We start from the raw sequence: 17,567 nt of genomic DNA, 5'->3' as shown, positions 1-17,567 counted from the left end.
ACCCTGGCGAGTACTGTAGTTCTTTCAGCAGTGACCCCAAATTGTTTATATTACGATTCGTTTTTGTGTACAGTCACAATCTCTTGTCCCATCTTGACATGTATTCATGGGAACAACTTCAGGCAGGTCACACTCCGCTTGCATATAAAACAACTCATACGATCCACGCGTTTGCCGCTAGTTGTACTCGACTCGTGGACGCCGCCATGACAGCTACCGGAGGGTAAGGGATGACTCAATACGGCACTAAAAATGGACTACTTTCGCTTGCTGTGCGCAGGCATCGCATGACGTGATGCTACCGTATTTGGTCATTCGGAAAACTGAACACAGCGGAAAGTTGAAATCGCCACACCGGCAAGGACTTGCATGGTCGGTCAGCAGGACAGAGATATAAGAAGTCACTTGGCTACGGCCTCACGGCTGATAGTCCGGTCGAACACAATCTAAACTTAAATTCATAACACTAGTATGACAATGTAGGAAACTTTCTTCGTTGTTTTGAAAGTCAAGCTCCATATTTGACGTTTCATGTACAATCTTGGTCTCATCCAGCAGTTGACGTCCTTTTTTCACCATAATTATTATTTTCCTGTAAATGTCTTTTTTTTTCGACTCGTGGTAGAAAATACAACTCACTTCACCCTCTTAACTGATGAGTAGTGTATAATTATTTTAATAAATAAATACATAACAACAATTTTCAGTTATTCAATTTAATTATAATAAACCGATGCTTTAGAGCTCATATTATGGCTGAGCAGACTTAGCGCATTTAATAAATTTGAGATAGTTTGTATCTTGAATAATAAGTAAACAGTATATACAATGAAAATTACAACACCATCAAACCTCCGGTAATGTTACGTTTGTTTCCCATAACAAATATTTAGCCTTTCCCGTGCGTACAAATAATTTTGTATATCAAACTCCAAAGAGTTTTTTACAAGGTAGACGTACAAACGCGTATGCGTCACGCCAACACCGAAGAAGCTTTTAGCCTTCAATAATCATTTTAAAGGTAAAGCCAGGGTTTATTAAAACCACGACTTTATTTTATTTACGTTTAAATAAACATAGGGCGAACACTTTTTTTTGTTCGATTTGTCACAGTTTTTCCCGCGAGAGGGCGCTATGACCAACAACACATCTCCTTGACACAATGTTTTCCATGGTGTTATTTTTAGCCAGTTGTTCCAACAGAAATTAAAGCTTTCATGAAAGCCTAGTCTTGGAGCTATCATTCTCGTGTTCAATGTCACAGTTTCTCCGCAAAAGGGCATTGTCATTTCAGAACCGCAGAGTGAGAGAGTTACGACAAGTTGCGATACAAGCCATTTGGTTCCAAAGAAATGCATGGCCGAACATGGGGTGTCAGACTAGTCTGCCCGTTGGGTTGTGCTGCATTTGGAGACAACATGGCGTCCAGCAACCACGTGACCCAAAAAAACTGGTCCTTTCATGTCGCAACTCTCTCAAAACACAGCTCTGAGAACTAATTTTCTTGTCGAGTGGTTTGTATGTGGCCTATCCTTAATCCGCGAAGGCAGGTATGGTTCATATACACATGGGTTTAACTGAGAATATCCATTACCACGGTGAAGGTCGTGTGAAATGCTGAAGGCCAATCTCAGGCGTAATTCACGACCCCCAAATTGTGACGTTAAAATGTTCAGGCTATGATATAGGTAAGAGAGCGGTTACTGTATGATAGCGCCCTCTCGCGGGGAAAACTTTTGACAAATGAAACCAGACTTTGCACTGAGACTGATAAATATCTAGCCTGAACATCTGACGTCACACTTCGAGGCTCGTGAATAACGCCAGAGACTGGCCTCCAGCCGTCGTGTAGCTTCACATTTGACCTACATTCATTTCACATAAAGATAAGTAGTCGAATTCTTTACCAACACTACGTGCAAGTACATGCATACAAATTATGCATGTATTATAATATACACGTGGACACACCATGCAGACGACCGAAAATAACTTCGGGAAATCAAAGCACGTCATGAAAAGCTCGTGTCACTGCACGGTTATCCAACGATGACATTGTATCCAATGGAACCACTGGATCTAAGCATGGAGGAATCCATGATCTAGGTAGCGGGTGGGATGATTGTCTTTAAAGCCATTATACACTTTCGGTAAATAGTATTGTCCAAGTCCCACACTTCGTGTATCACAACTTATATAAAATAACAAACCTGTGAACATTTAGGCTCAACCGGTTATCGGAGTCGGGAGAAAATAACGGGAAAACCCACTCTTGTTTCCGCGCGTTTCGCCGTGTCATGACATGTGTTTAAAATAAATCCGTAATTCTCGCTATCGAGAATTGATATTGTTTTAATGTTTTCTCAAAAAGTAAAGAATTTTATGGAATAATATTACAAGAGAAGTCTTTCACCATTACCTTCTGTAAACCCTGTAATTTTTCCAGAAAATTTGATTTCGAGACCTCAGATTTAGAATTTGAGGTCTCGAAATCAAGCATCTGAAAGCACACAACACAGTCTGACATAGGTGTTTTTTTTTTCTTTCATGATTATTTCGCAACTTCGACGACCAATTTGAGCTCAAATTTTCACAGGTTTGTTATCTTATGCGTATGTTGAGATACACCTATAGTGAGAAGACTGGTCTTTAACAATTACCAATAGTGTCCACTGTCTTAAATTAATGCAGCTCTATTCCTCTGATACAGGTGATGTCATTTCTGACATGAATATTCAACGTTTTAGACTCATCCGAAGGTTTTATGGTGTTATTAGTCGTTCTGTATCTGGTTGCGTTGGATCTTCGCGGCGGACGTTCAGCAAACCAGACCGCCAACCTCTCCACTGGTAGTATCTGTTAGAACCGAAGACAAAAATATTACAAAAGAAAACACAACACAATAGCATGTTGTGGACACATATTGGTAATTACTCAAAATAATTATTGGCATAAAACCTTTCTTGATTCTGAGTTATAGGGAGAGGTTGATGGTACAAAACATTGTGAGAAAGGCTCCCTATGAAGTGCCATAGTTTTCGAGAAAGAAGTAGTTTTCCACGAATTTGGTTTCGACACCTCAGATTTAGAACTTGAGGTCTCGGATTCAACCATCTAAACGCAAACAACTTCGTGTGACAAGGGTGTTTTTTTTTTCTTTCATTATTATCTCGCAACTTTGATGACCGATTGAGCTCAAATTTTCGCAGGTTTGTTATTTTATGCATATGTTGAGATACACCAACTGTGAAAGCTAGTCTTTGACAATTACCAATAGTGTCCACTGTCTTTAAAACCTTATCTAATGACAGCCTTTCACGCGTACACGAGACATCAAGAATTGCAGCCAATGCAAAGGTTTGGGCTATATATGGGCACATCGTGAAGAAATTGTTACCACTTACCTAGTCATGGTGCAAGACGTTTCTCGTTCCCTTTTCACGCACACCACGGCCAATCCATCGACAGCGCGCGCAACGACTCACCGCCCCCGTTTCTCCGAGGGCGGTGAGTGGACTATAAGTCAGGTGAGTCGGTGCGCGCGCTGTCGGTGAATTGGCCGCGGTGTGCGTGAAAAGGGAACGAGAAACGTCTTGCACCAAGACTACCACTTACCCTGTCATGATGCAAATCGGCGCGTAAATAGACGCCATGACAAGAAACGTCGTCCCCTGGAAGTGGTACGTTGTAAAACTGTACATCACATTGAATAAAAGTGGACCAATCAAATGACCTATACTCTCAATACTGCTGGCCAATGAGAACATCGCACCTATACAAAAAAGGAACCAGTGAAAAGGTTGGTTACACTATAACTTTAAAGGCAGTGGACACTAATGGTAATTACTCTAAATAATTATAAGCTTAAAACCTTTTTATAGTATAAAACATTGTAAGAAACGGCTTCCTCTGAATTAATGTAGTTTGCGAGAAAGAAGTAATTTTCTACGAATTTGATTTCGAGACCTCAGATTCAGAATTTGAGGTCTCGAAATCAAGCATCTAAAAGCACACAACTTTGTGTGACAAGGGTGTTTTTTCCTTCATTATTTATCTTGCAACTTCGAAGACCGATTGAGCTCAAAATTGTCACCATGTTTGTTATTTTATGCACATTTTGAGATACAGCAAGTGAGGAGACTGGTTTTTGACAATTACCAATAGTGTCCAATGTCTTTAAAGGGAAGGTACACGTTTGGTAATTACTCAAAACAAATATTAACATAAAAAAGTGACTTGGTAACGAGCATTGGAAGGCTGTTGATAGAATAAAACATTGTGAGAAACGGCTCCCTCTGAAGCAGCATATATTTTGTATTAAAGGTAATTTCTTAAAATACTTCTAGCTAGAAGCCTTTTATTCTTATCTGTAAGCACACAAATTCGTTCAACAAGGGTGTTTTTTCATTCATCATTTTCTCCCAACTACGATGACCAATTGAGCTCAGTTTTTCACAGGTTTGTTATTTTATGCATATGATGAGATACACCACGTGAGAACAATGGTCTTTGACAATTACCAATAGTGTACCTTCCCTTTAAGGAGCGCTATCATGATTGTCAAGGCAGGCCAACAGAACTTTTCACAAACACCCCTTGCGCAAAAGCGCTAACTGGTGACACGGGGGATTTTGTTCCCGGTGTGTTTTTCCCCATTGGTTTAAACAAGGGCTGAAGAAAATTTATTTCGAGAGGGCGCTATCACATGAACTTTCTACACAACTTGCTGTATGCCACACCGGCAACAAATAACATTATAAAAGACTATTCATGCATCAAAAGGTTAAAGGAACACGTTGCCTTGGATCGGATGAGTTGGTTAAAACAAAAGCGTTTGTAACCGTTTTTTATATAATGCATATGGTTGGAAAGATGTTTTAAAAGTAGAATACAATGATCCACACAAGTTTGCCTCGAAATTGCGTGGTTTTCCTTCTACTGTGCGGACTAACACGGTCGTCCATTTATGGGAGTCAAAATGTTGACCCCCATAAATGGCCGACGTGTTAGTCGACGAGGTAAAAGGAAAACCACGCAATTTTGAGGCATGTTTGTGTGGATCATTGTATTCTACTTTTACAACATCTTTCTACCCATATGCATTTTATAACAAACGGTTGCAAACGCTTTTCAAAGACCAACTCGACCGATCCAAGGCAACATGTTCCTTTAATCCATTTGTTTTTCTATTAGTTCATTTGGTACAAAGTGAATCACATTATTATCAGCGTGATGACGGTCTAGAACAACAACATAACAACTAAAAGACTTGTGCACTAATTAGTGATTCACTGAGGCAGATACTTTAAAGGAACACGTTGCCTTGGATCGGTCGAGTTGGTCTTTGAAAATCGTTCTGTAACCGTTTGTTGTAAAATTTATATGGTTAGAAAGATATTGTAAAAGTAGAATACAATGATCTACACATATATGCCTCGAAATTGCGTGGTTTTCTTTTTACCCTGTCGACTAACACGGTCGGCCATTTATGGGAGTCAAAATTTTGACTCCCATAAATGGCCGACCGTGATAGTTCGCGACGTAAAAGGAAAACCGTGCAGTTTCGAGTGATACTTGTGTGGATCATTATATTCTACTTTTAAAACATCTTTCTAATCATATGCATTTTATAAAAAACGGTTACAAACGCTTTTCAAAGACCAACTCGACCGATCCAAGGCAACATGTTCCTTTAATCCATTTGTTTTTCTATTAGTTCATTTGGTACAAAGTGAATCACATTATTATCAGCGTGATGACGGTCTAGAACAACAACATAACAACTAAAAGACTTGTGCACTAATTAGTGATTCACTGAGGCAGATACTTTAAAGGAACACGTTGCCTTGGATCGGTCGAGTTGGTCTTTGAAAATCGTTCTGTAACCGTTTGTTGTAAAATTTATATGGTTAGAAAGATATTGTAAAAGTAGAATACAATGATCAACACATATATGCCTCGAAATTGCGTGGTTTTCTTTTTACCCTGTCGACTAACACGGTCGGCCATTTATGGGAGTCAAAATTTTGACTCCCATAAATGGCCGACCGTGATAGTTCGCGACGTAAAAGGAAAACCGTGCACTTTTGAGTGATACTTGTGTGGATCATTATATTCTACTTTTAAAACATCTTTCTAATCATATGCATTTTATAAAAAACGGTTACAAACGCTTTTCAAAGACCAACTCGACCGATCCAAGGCAACATGTTCCTTTAATCCATTTGTTTTTCTATTAGTTCATTTGGTACAAAGTGAATCACATTATTATCAGCGTGATGACGGTCTAGAACAACAACATAACAACTAAAAGACTTGTGCACTAATTAGTGATTCACTGAGGCAGATACTTTAAAGGAACACGTTGCCTTGGATCGGTCGAGTTGGTCTTTGAAAATCGTTCTGTAACCGTTTGTTGTAAAATTTATATGGTTAGAAAGATATTGTAAAAGTAGAATACAATGATCTACACATATATGCCTCGAAATTGCGTGGTTTTCTTTTTACCCTGTCGACTAACACGGTCGGCCATTTATGGGAGTCAAAATTTTGACTCCCATAAATGGCCGACCGTGATAGTTCGCGACGTAAAAGGAAAACCGTGCAGTTTCGAGTGATACTTGTGTGGATCATTATATTCTACTTTTAAAACATCTTTCTAACCATATGCATTTCATAACAAACGGTTTCAAACGCTTGTAATAGACCAACTCGACCGATCCAAGGCAACGTGTTCCTTTAAACAGTTCCTTGTGAAAAGTGACAAACTTGTTCACCTTGGTCTTCTTCGTCCACGAGCTTGGATAACCTGGAACGAACCGCGGGAGAAACCAAAAACCGGAACGAACCGGAAAGTCCAGCTGCAACATACCAACAATTATTACAATAATAATTATTTACAGTCACATAGGTAAGAAAATAGTCAGAAGTAAAGTTATAAAACAAAAAGGAAACTGATAACAGTGTGGATTTTTAATTATTTTTTGCAGATTTTTTGTGTGTGATCAACTCATTGATTAGCAATTTAATGATATAAAAACTCGCACACCATGAATTTGATCCCTCTGATGGCGCTTTCCGTCCTGGCTATAATGGCATAGCTTCTAACCGGCCGGTGTCAATTGCAATTGTGTCCGCTCCAGACACTTTTGCATATGCAATCTTGCCGGGGCTATGCAAAAACTGTCCGGTGCACATGTACATGACTGTACATGTATGTGCGCGCGTAAGCGAGTGTGCATGCACTGAACCTTTATGCAGCATGAATATTCACGTATTTTATGATTGCAGCGAATACCCAACGGCCGAACGTTTCCCATGTCATTGATGACATAGCTTGTTCATAGATGACGGCTTGTTAAACAAAATGGCGAACGTGTTCCGTCGACCGAGAGCATTTAATTTACTGCAAGGGCGGTTTTGCATGGGGGCGGACACAACAGCATTTGCAAATGCGGACACAATTGCAGTATGCAGCAGCGTCCGGACGGACACGATTGCATATAAAAAAAACGTCCGGCGGACATTTTTGCATATGCAATACTGTCCTCCGGATAGTATTGCATAAGTCCTCCGGATAGTGTTGCATAGAGGACATAATTGCAAGCGACACCGACACCACGAACACAAAATATTAACACAAGTTTGTTCAATTAAATGTTTTTCAAAAGTGTTACACAAAACTATGACCCCGGAAAAGTGCATGCGACCTTATGGGGATTGTTATAAATGAGTATATCAACCAGAAGAGCCCTCTGTCTAGCCTTGGTTCAAGACGTTAGTGATCGATAGTCGATGGTGTCGTGATCAGTGAACGCTCGTATTGCATAAACAATCCAGTATCGATCTCTGACGTCTCGAGCCAAGACCAACATCTTTCTGACAACCGCCAATATTAGACGCTGTTATTTTTCTGAAGGCAAAATGGTTGAAGATAGAATAACTTCTTTATATTTGAGCAACTGAGTGTGTAAAACGAGCAGCTATCATGGCTCGCTCGTCCCCAACGCCTTGCTAGCAACCAAAGCAGTGGGATGGGTAAACGTATCATGCACTGTCATTGGTTCAATAATGCGCAGTCCCATCATGCATCACACTCACACTGCGCCATATTTCTATGCACTGTAATGTACGCATGACGTACTTCCCGAACAAGAATCTGTACAAGCGATTAGCCCATCCCACCGGTCCTGGATTGACTGGCCGCTGGGGCCGAGCGAAGTATCATGACCGCCTATCATCATGCTCTTGTCAAGCACAGCCACTTGAGGGCGCTCTTAAGCAATAAGCTTCATCACTTGAACACTTACCAATAAAGAGAATAGTTGTCGTCTTACTGAACGCAACTAAAACGAGACTTGCAGCGAAGGAAATCGATCCAAGCTGAATTACTCCCAGATCGTCCACGCACATGTTGAATATTTTCCCGCCAAGCAAGGTTCCTGAGAAACCAAACAGTGGGAATAAGGTAAAATGGAAACATTTTTGGGACGCTAGGTGGCAGCAGACTTTATAATTTGGGATCAACGTTACAACCTCTTTCCCACCGTAGGTCTGTAGCCTGCCTTTTGTCTTTTTTACAGACGTTTTCATGGTAATGTGCCACCAGTGTGTCTGACCTAATTTACCCTATTCTTCTCAACCATACACTTTGGATTTGTTGAGATGAAGAACAAAGAGTCATTCCACGGCTTTATTCCACGTCTCTTTGGAACTCCTTGCAATCTGGACTGTTTTAAGAGGAATATCAAATCCTGCCTTCAACTCTTCTGAGTTATTTTCATGTTTAATGATATTTCTTTTTGTAGCACTTTTCGTAGAGTGTGAAAAAGATTATTACCCGAAAGTATTCCCCTGCGAACAGTGAAGTCTTTACAGTTTGCTATCGCTCATGCGCATCCGTTTACATAATTGCACAGAGTGTTTACACCAATGTCAGCTTGGAGAGTTTACAAAAAAAATAATCATTACACCGGAGCATGCATCAAAATGTTTTTAATGAACTCTCCATAAAAAGTCAAGCCGCAAGATTTTATTAAAAAAAAAAAAAAATGTTTGTGAGGTAACGGCCAAGAAATGAAGGTTGTCCGGTCTGTACTGGAACTTAATAAGGATGCCCCATTAAACCCTTATGTTTGGCATGATCTTCTAAAGTTGGTGCAGGTGTTCTAAGGAAATCGGGCCCGGATATTTTTCCCCTCCGTATTATGTATACATCGGGGGCAGACTATTTAAATTAGTTTACCTATAGATCCGAGCAGGAGAGCCGACGCCACGTAGTATCCCACCGTTATAGATGTCCAACAGAGGGGCGGGCTAAGTACATACAACAGCACCAGCAGGAACGCTGTGTACAGAATCATCATATGGAGGCCCAGAACGGCCATAAAGAAAACCAGTTGCCGTCGGTGATCTTTGCTGTAGCGCATAAACATTCCATAGACATCATCCAGTAGGCGATTGTTGAAGAGTTCCAGGTCTTTGAAGCCTCCCGTTGTCTTACGAGATTCCTTCATGAGGAATGATATGTATAGGAGGCTAGCTAACATGGCGGCCACGATGAACCAGAAGGGAACTCCGAAGCCCTGCCGGACCACCCAGTACCCGACGACTATTTGAGACGCCCCGGTGCCGAGCTCGATGGTGATCCCGACCATGATGAGTCGAAACGTCCGCTCCCGCTCTGATGTTATATCGGCTAGGTATGCATTACACACGGCAAGCAGAGCTGAGAAATCCCCAGCGATGCCTATGAAAAACTCAGCCAATAGGAGGTACCAAAGATTTGAATTCGTATACGTCACATAGATCCATACCAACGAGCCAATCAGATAGCCGATGATCGGGATTACCATGGCGCGTTTCCGACCACCTAAGTCGCTCCACATGCCAATCAGAGGCGCGCTTAGAATCGACGGTACAACTTGGAATAGATTTAACAAGAGCAGCCAGAAGGAGGCTCGTGATTGGGTCTCTGAATATAGATCGCGCACTGACTGGTTACTACTGTGGTGGAGGCACATCGTCTCGTCCAATCCGAGCACGGCGGCCCGGGAACCCTTTGTGTCATCGAGTCCGTTTGAAATTCTTAGCGTGACGTACTCTGTACGTAGAGTGACTATCATACTGTAGGACACGAAGAAGAGTAGAACTATTGGCTCAACTGTGATTCGCGGGAAATTGGCTTCCGGTTTGCGTTTCTCGTGGGATGTTGGAGGCATCTTTGACGACTGATTTTGTTGCAGTTCGAACTGAAATTAAAACGAAATTGTGACATTTGTTTATGCTGGTACGTTTTATTTCAGGTTAAAAAACATAACAGAAGTTGTAAGCAAAAACTCGTCTAAGGTCACAGTTTACTTAAATCTTACACGGTCTAAAGAACATAATATATCATTATTTTGTTGATGATTTCTTTCTTTTTTTCTGTCTGAAATATCATTACTTTTTAAAGATTTTTTATTATTTTGAAGTTGGAGTTCATCGCCCAGTGAGCGCTTTTTTTATTTTTGTAATCGATGTCATAACAATGTGTCATCGGATGGCAGATCGATCTCAACTTTAAGCTCGTCAGTTTTACGTTCATGGTGGATATTTACATAAAGTGCTAACGGTTTTTCTTCCCCCAAAACCCTGAAATGTTCCTTTGAACGCAAACGAAAAGTGTTTACTATAGACCATGTGACATTTGTTTACAATAAGTGTGACCTTTACATTCTTTGGATTTTCTGGCAGGCAAGATACTGCACTGGTCATATCGGAAAGTTGACATTTTGTGTCATAATTTCCATGTAAATCCAAGAGTTATGCAAGTAAAAGCTGGACAAGTTTTAAGATGTGCCCCCTTTCATCATATCAAAAGTTGATAAGAATTAGACGTTGAAATCTCCAAAAAAAATAAGATTTTATGTTTTCTTCCATTAGGCTGTGTACAAATTGTGCCTGCAGGAAGTCCAGGCTCTGTGGCACTTTTGTAAACATGTGATGTCACAGGTCACATCATCTATAGGCTTAATGATTACCTATCATGCGGATCACCTAAACTTTTTCAGGAGGAATCCTTTTGGAGTTACTGTTCTGATTCCTACCTTGTAAATACAAAGTTACCAAAATAAAATGCTGGCGCGAGCACAGACTGACAACTAAAAATAAATGATTAATTCCCTATAAGCACCACGAACTAACACACACGTAGATACCAGTAAAAACGTATCGATAGAGTCAGAGAAAATGCCGTTTTGGGGATTAAAGGCACTGTACACATTTGGTAAATATTGTCAAAGACCAGTGTTCTCAATTGGTGTATCTCATCATAAACCATAAAAAACCGTCCCCCCTGTGACAATTTGGCCTAAATCGGTCATTGAGGTTGCGAGAAAATGATGAGAGAAAAACAACTTTGTTGGACAAATTTGTGTGCTTTCATTTAGGAATAAAAGACTTCTATAGCCAGAAGTGTTTAAGTTTTTTAGTGAAAAATTCCCTCTTTCTCAAAAAGTACGTTACTTCCGAGGGAGTCGTTTTCCACAATGTTTTATACTATCAACAGCTCTCTAATGCTTGACAAGTCAGTTTTTAAGTTACTATCTTCGTGTATCACAACTTATATATAAAATAACAAACCTGTGAAAATTTAGGCTCAATCAGTCATCGGGAGTCGGGAGAAAATAACGGGAAAACCCACTCTTGTTTCCGCGCGTTTCGCCGTGTCATGACATGTGTTTAAAATTAATCCGTAATTCTCGCTAACGAGAATTTTGATTGTATTACTGTTTTCTCAAAAAGTAAAGCATTTCATGGACTAATATTTCGAGAGAAGTCTTTTACCATTACCTTCTGTAAACCCTGTAAATTATTTGTAAATCTGTGAACTTTTATATGTTTCTGTACCGAAAGGGTCCAATGGCTTTAAAGGAACACGTTGCCTTGGATCGGACGAGTTGGTCAAAACAAAAGCGTTTGTAACCGTTTTTTATAAAATGCATATGGTTGGAAAGATGTTTTAAAAGTAGAATACAATGATCCACACAAGTTTGCCTCGAAATTGCGTGGTTTTCCTTCTACTGTGCGAACTAACATGGTCGGCCATTTAAGGGAGTCCAAATTTTGACCCCCATAAATGGCCGACGTGTTAGTCGACAAGGTAAAAGGAAAACCACGCAATTTCGAGGCATGTTTGTGTGGATCATTGTATTCTACTTTTACAACATCTTTCTACCCATATGCATTTTATAAAAAACGGTTTTCAAACGCTTTTCAAAGACCAACTCGACCGATCCAAGGCAACGTGTTCCTTTAACGTGCATAACATGACTTGTTGATATGAGATGGTGCCGGATCCCGGTAGGCCAAACAATTCCTTTGTTGTAGGTTGTTGTTGTTTTTTGTGGTGGGGGGGGGGTCGTTTCTTTTGACGTTTCCCAACACTCCAAATGAAAATTCATATTTTTCTAGAATAATATATTTTTAAAAGAAATAGCTATTCAAAATTTTATTTCAAATTTTGAGTTATAAAAAGGGAGTATTTTTTTCACCAGTTTAGCATTCAATGGTCGAATAAGATCATTCATAACAAAAGTAATAATAAACGGCACTTAAATATAGCGCCTCACACAATGTTCAGTACCGAAGCGCTTTACAAAAATTAATGAGTAAACGGGTAATTTTCCAGCCGATGTTTGAATTTGTTTTCGTTTGGAGCAGTTCTGATGTTGTGCGGTAAGTTGTTCCAGAGTGAGGGTAAAGAATATGAGAACAAGCGGTGGTCACATGACCCATCAAACCACAAGACTCATTTAATAAGTACATTCAAGTATTTCATCAAGTTTAAAATTCATCAAAGTAAAGTCTATTACCTATCAGTGACAGACTGAATGAATGAAATGATCAGAATGCGAAAAAAAGAAACGAATAATATAACTAATAAAATCATGCTAATTGCAAGAAAACGAAATTGAATGCAAAATGTCTAAAACATAAACCCAATATTTCAAAGGGGATTGGTGAAAATGCTTGGATTTAATGCGTGTTAATGAAATTGAATGAACATTTACTGAAATTGGCAGAGACAACCTATAAAATACAATGGTATTAGGGGTTTGTGCATCGACAGCAAACGATTACAATTAAAGTAAAATGCAATAAACTACCAGCGTTTACATCAACATAAACCAAGTATTACCGATAATCTTACCAATATCCACGATCTATACAGAACCTTTCTATGCACGATCAGTATTCAGTTAAGTTCACTCGTCATCACATTGCAGTGTTGGCTCTGGAATCTCGTAATAATGCTCGCAGTGAAGACGAAACACTTTCTTCAGTACTCAGCAAGAAAGTCGTCTTACTTCCTTATGTACTGTTTTGTGTATTTGTTTGTACTCAAAAATTGTAAGCTCCATTTCTGTACAGAAAATGGCCAGTATCACAGTCGCAACATCACACAGCCAAGAACGCCAGTTAACATAAATAAAATGGACACAAAGTGGAAACGAAGCAGCATAGGTTTTACATGCACACAAACAATTCCTACACTTAATAATCTGTGAAGAATCAGTGCTTGGTATACAAGTTGCTGGTACCTGCTTTAGTTGGCGCTATGCGGCTTTGCCCAAACGGCTCATGTATTTTGTTTTATGTCTTGTTGTTGTTGTACCGTTAATATAACTCACGGGTCTGTTTGATTTTAGATGAAATAGGCGTACATTTAATAGTTTGACTTATCGGGACCTTTCCACTTCGCAAAACTTTCATTTTGGTGCTTTCAACATTATTAGGCAATAAAACAACCGCAACTTTGTTTTCTCCTGATCAAAACTTTAAAAGAAAATTATTACTGAAGGCAAGTCACTTGCTGAAAGTGTGTATGGTCATTTTAAGTATTTTTACCAATTATTATATGACTCTGAACCTTTAAATTAAATTCAATATGGCGTTTAATCCATACTCTTTTTTGAAAATAATTCAATATGAAAAGCTATCAGTCCCAAGGCTGTACAAAAAACAATATTTTACTTTACGTAGACTGTACATATAGATTGTACACAGCACAGTTATCATCAGAAACGCCTACCCGCATAAGTTCTTTATAACCAAGCAATGCATTTCGCTCTGTGAAAAGAGTGACCTCAATCAAGTAGGTCAATTAACTTGACGTCACTGCCACAATAATCTCATTCTGGTTGCGCAATTTGGTGGCAAATTCCTCTTTTGTGTTTTACACGCTGTTTATAGTTAGCTGTTATTTATTGACTGACGTATTTATTTCATCCACAGCACATTGTTAAAACCAGTTTAAAGCCATTGGACCCTTTCGGTAAACAGTATTGTCCAAGACCCACACTTCGTGTATCACAACTTCTATATCAAATAACAAACCTGTGAAAATTTGGGCTTTTCATGGAATATCTTTCACCACTACCTTCTGTAAACCCTGTAAGTTATTTGTAAATCTGGGAACTTTTTTTTCTTCCTGTACCGAAAGGGTCCAATGGCTTTAAAGGAACACGTTGCCTTGGATCGGTCGAGTTGGTCTTTGAAAATCGTTTTTGACCGTTTATTATAAAATGCATATGGTTAGAAAGATGATGTAAAAGTAGAATACAATGATCAACACAAATATGCCTCGAAATTGCGTGGTTTTCTTTTTACCTCGTCCAATAACACGGTCGGCCATTTATGGGGGTCAAAATTTTGACCCCCATAAATGGCGGACCGTGATAGTTCGCGACGTAAAAAGAAAACCGTGCAATTTTGAGTGATACTTGTGTGGATCATTATATTCTACTTTTAAAACATCTTTCTAACCATATACGTTTCATAACAAACGGTTTCAAACGCTTTTTATAGACCAACTCGTCCGATCCAAGGCAACGTGTTCCTTTAACGTGTTGCCGTCGATTTCACCAAACTCTTCATAACTTAGGATTAATATTATTAGAACTTAGGATGAGTTACGTTCCATATCCGAAGACGTTAGGACGCATTTGAAATCGTCAAAGCAAATCTTAAACGCCTCACCGGTGCTGCCAAACTTGTTCTCATTGTTAACTGTTGGAGAGCTCATAAATCTCCCTCCCCCGCAAAACTACACTGGCTTCCCATGGAGCGCATCCTATTCAAAACTCTTCTATATATATATTTTTTTTTTATTTATTGACATCCAACAGCGGAAAGCCGCCACTTACAGGAATCGTTAAAAACTATGTACAAATATAAATTTAAATATGAATATAACAATATAAAACACTAACAATTGCACAATATTGATAAAAACATTATTATAAGTAGACAAAAGTAGTACACCGAAACCCACATTAAACAGACCAGGGAATTTCAACAAGTACACAAACACACATCGGACATTAAAACAAACACATTAGTAAGAACACACAAACAGAACAACACACGAATCCTCAATTAAGTACAACAAACAAACAAAGAAAAAACAAACAAACAAACAAACAAACAAACAAAACAGAAACAACACAAACACCAACAATAACTTAAACACAAACACACCAACAAACACCCCCAACGAACAAACAAACACAAGAACAAACAGACAACTTAACAAACATGTTTTTACATGTTTGAAAGGCATTGCTACGCTTTATCTATCTGATATGTTTCATCTTCACGAAACCCACCGTCGAGGACTTTGTCCTTCCGACAAAACTCGGCTTATCACTCATCATGAGTCCAGACCAAACTTATGCCTAGAGGAGCTTTCTCACACTCTGCTGCTGAACTTTGCAAGAATCGCACAATTGATGTCCGTAAATCTTCTTGTGTTGTTTATTACAAGAAAAAATGTGCAATTTATCTCATTCTTTAATATAATACACTAATAAAACTTTAGCTAGTTTAATGTATCCTTTTCTTTGTTATACGTTATGACCTTTTTGGGAAAAGCGCAATATGAAACCTTTGATTTTTTGTTTTATTAGTTATTAACAAAAGTTAGGACGAGTTACTCTTCCTAACTCCAGATGGGATTAATCCTAGCGTTTCGTGAAGTCGGCTGCTGGTGTCATAAAGTTCAAGAAATTAAAAAGATGTTCAGGTGCTGTTGTTTTCTTAAAGCGGCGCTAGCCTATCTTGTTATGGCGGATAAGTGGGACTATGAAGGCCCAAGATACAGCGCTGCACTCTCTTTAAAAGTCACCTCGAAGAGGTATTTCTTCAAACTAAAGCTTTTGTCGCTAAGATAATTTGTTTTGATGAGTGGAGTATGAACAAAAAGTTAACTAAGGTTCTAAAAAATAGTTTTCATTTTATTTTCAAATTTAAGAGTAGTCCTCAACCCGAGAGGGCGCTGTTCGTGACGTCAATCGAGGCACGATACAGACCTTTCTTTTGTTGATAAAACAAACCAACTCGGTTGGCATGCACGTGTGGTTACTCTACGCATTGCAGGCAAAGTCTGCCTTGATTGACGTCACACAAGGGGTAGGCGGTGTCAATCCCCATAAACAACTTTATCTATTGTTTTAACATATAAATCGTGACAAACAATTATTACTAAACAAATTGATACATTTTTTTTTTTTTTAGAATTTGAGGTCTCGAAATCAACCATCTCAACGCACACAACCCGTGTGACAAGGGTGTTTTGTTTTCTTTCATTATTATTTCGCAACTTCGAAGACCGATTGAGCTCAAATTTGTACAGGTTTGTTATTTTATGTACCGAACCGTCAATTGTGGCACCTGAAGATAGCAAATTATAAGAATTTGGTGATAGGATAGGTATGAAAAAAACATAAAGACCCTCTTAACAAAGTAATTAATAATAATACAAGGCATTTATAAAGCGCTATAACTAACAAAGGAAAGTACCAGCGTTGTACACAATAGACCGATCCATTTAACTCCGCCCACGGCGCACATGCGAGCAAAAACACGCGAGCCACTACAATGCACAACTCTGCCGCGCCCGTCAAGCTTGTCGAACTTTAATTTGTCGGACTTTTGGTTGCGCAATGGGTTGTGATTGGTCAATACGTAATGGGATGGGCTTAATGGAGTGGTCTATTAACAACGAGCAATGAAATAAACAAAATAAGCAAACAAATCAATTGACCAAGTGGGTTTTTAGAGATTTCTTGAAAACTGCTAGTTAGCTAGAGTAGCGGATGCTGAAGGTAAATTATTCCAGAGTTTGGGGGCAGCAGCGTGGAATTTTTTTTTCCCCAGTAGCGGTGCATGTTTTGGGGATGGCAAGTAGTCTCGCGTCGGTAGATGACCGGAGGTATCTGTTAGGTTTGTACTAAAACTTAATGAGATCCGTTAGGTACATATGAAGGGGCAGAGACTTGAGACATTTGATGACCAGGGGCCAATTTCATAGCGCTGCTAAGCACAAAAATTTGCTTAGCATTACATTTCTCCCTTGATAAAAACAGGAATGCCAACCAAATTTCCAAGTGATTTTCAGGAAAAGCAAACAACAGCTGAATTTGATTGGTAATCCTGTTTTTATCAAGGAAGAAGTTTCATGCTAAGCAAATTTTTTTGCTTAGCAGCTCTATGAAATTGGGCCCAGTGTATTAGTATTTTAAAGT

The 17,567-nt window shown here is 39.1% G+C and overlaps 1 protein-coding gene across 1 annotated transcript; it reads right to left on the bottom strand.

Moving 5' to 3' along the window:
* Positions 1-765: 765 nt before the first annotated feature.
* On the bottom strand, positions 766-13,438 carry LOC139942972 (proton-coupled folate transporter-like). Its single transcript, XM_071939792.1, has 6 exons — positions 13,193-13,438; positions 9,245-10,250; positions 8,310-8,441; positions 6,777-6,860; positions 3,616-3,772; positions 766-2,856 (listed from the first exon to the last, which is right to left on the bottom strand). The coding sequence occupies exons 2-6, from the start codon at positions 10,218-10,220 to the stop codon at positions 2,763-2,765; spliced, it is 1,443 nt and encodes a 480-aa protein (XP_071795893.1). The 5' UTR covers positions 10,221-10,250; positions 13,193-13,438; the 3' UTR covers positions 766-2,762.
* Positions 13,439-17,567: the final 4,129 nt, after the last annotated feature.

This window comes from Asterias amurensis, chromosome 10 (genome assembly GCF_032118995.1).
Source record: "Asterias amurensis chromosome 10, ASM3211899v1".
Lineage (NCBI taxonomy): Eukaryota > Metazoa > Echinodermata > Asteroidea > Forcipulatida > Asteriidae > Asterias > Asterias amurensis.
The sequence above is the reverse complement of the archived record's forward strand: the minus strand, read 5'-3'. Positions and strand labels throughout refer to the sequence as shown.

What these genes read in the sequence shown, in the direction of transcription:
- LOC139942972 (XM_071939792.1), bottom strand. Translation starts at nt 10,220, where the DNA reads ATGCCTCCAACATCCCACGAGAAACGCAAACCGGAAGCCAATTTCCCG. An exon ending in GACAACTATTCTCTTTATTG is followed by an intron (nt 6,861 to 8,309) that starts GTAAGTGTTCAA and finishes GGTATGTTGCAG; the next exon opens with CTGGACTTTCCGGTTCGTTC. An exon ending in CGTGGACGAAGAAGACCAAG is followed by an intron (nt 3,773 to 6,776) that starts GTGAACAAGTTT and finishes TTTTTTGTATAG; the next exon opens with GTGCGATGTTCTCATTGGCC.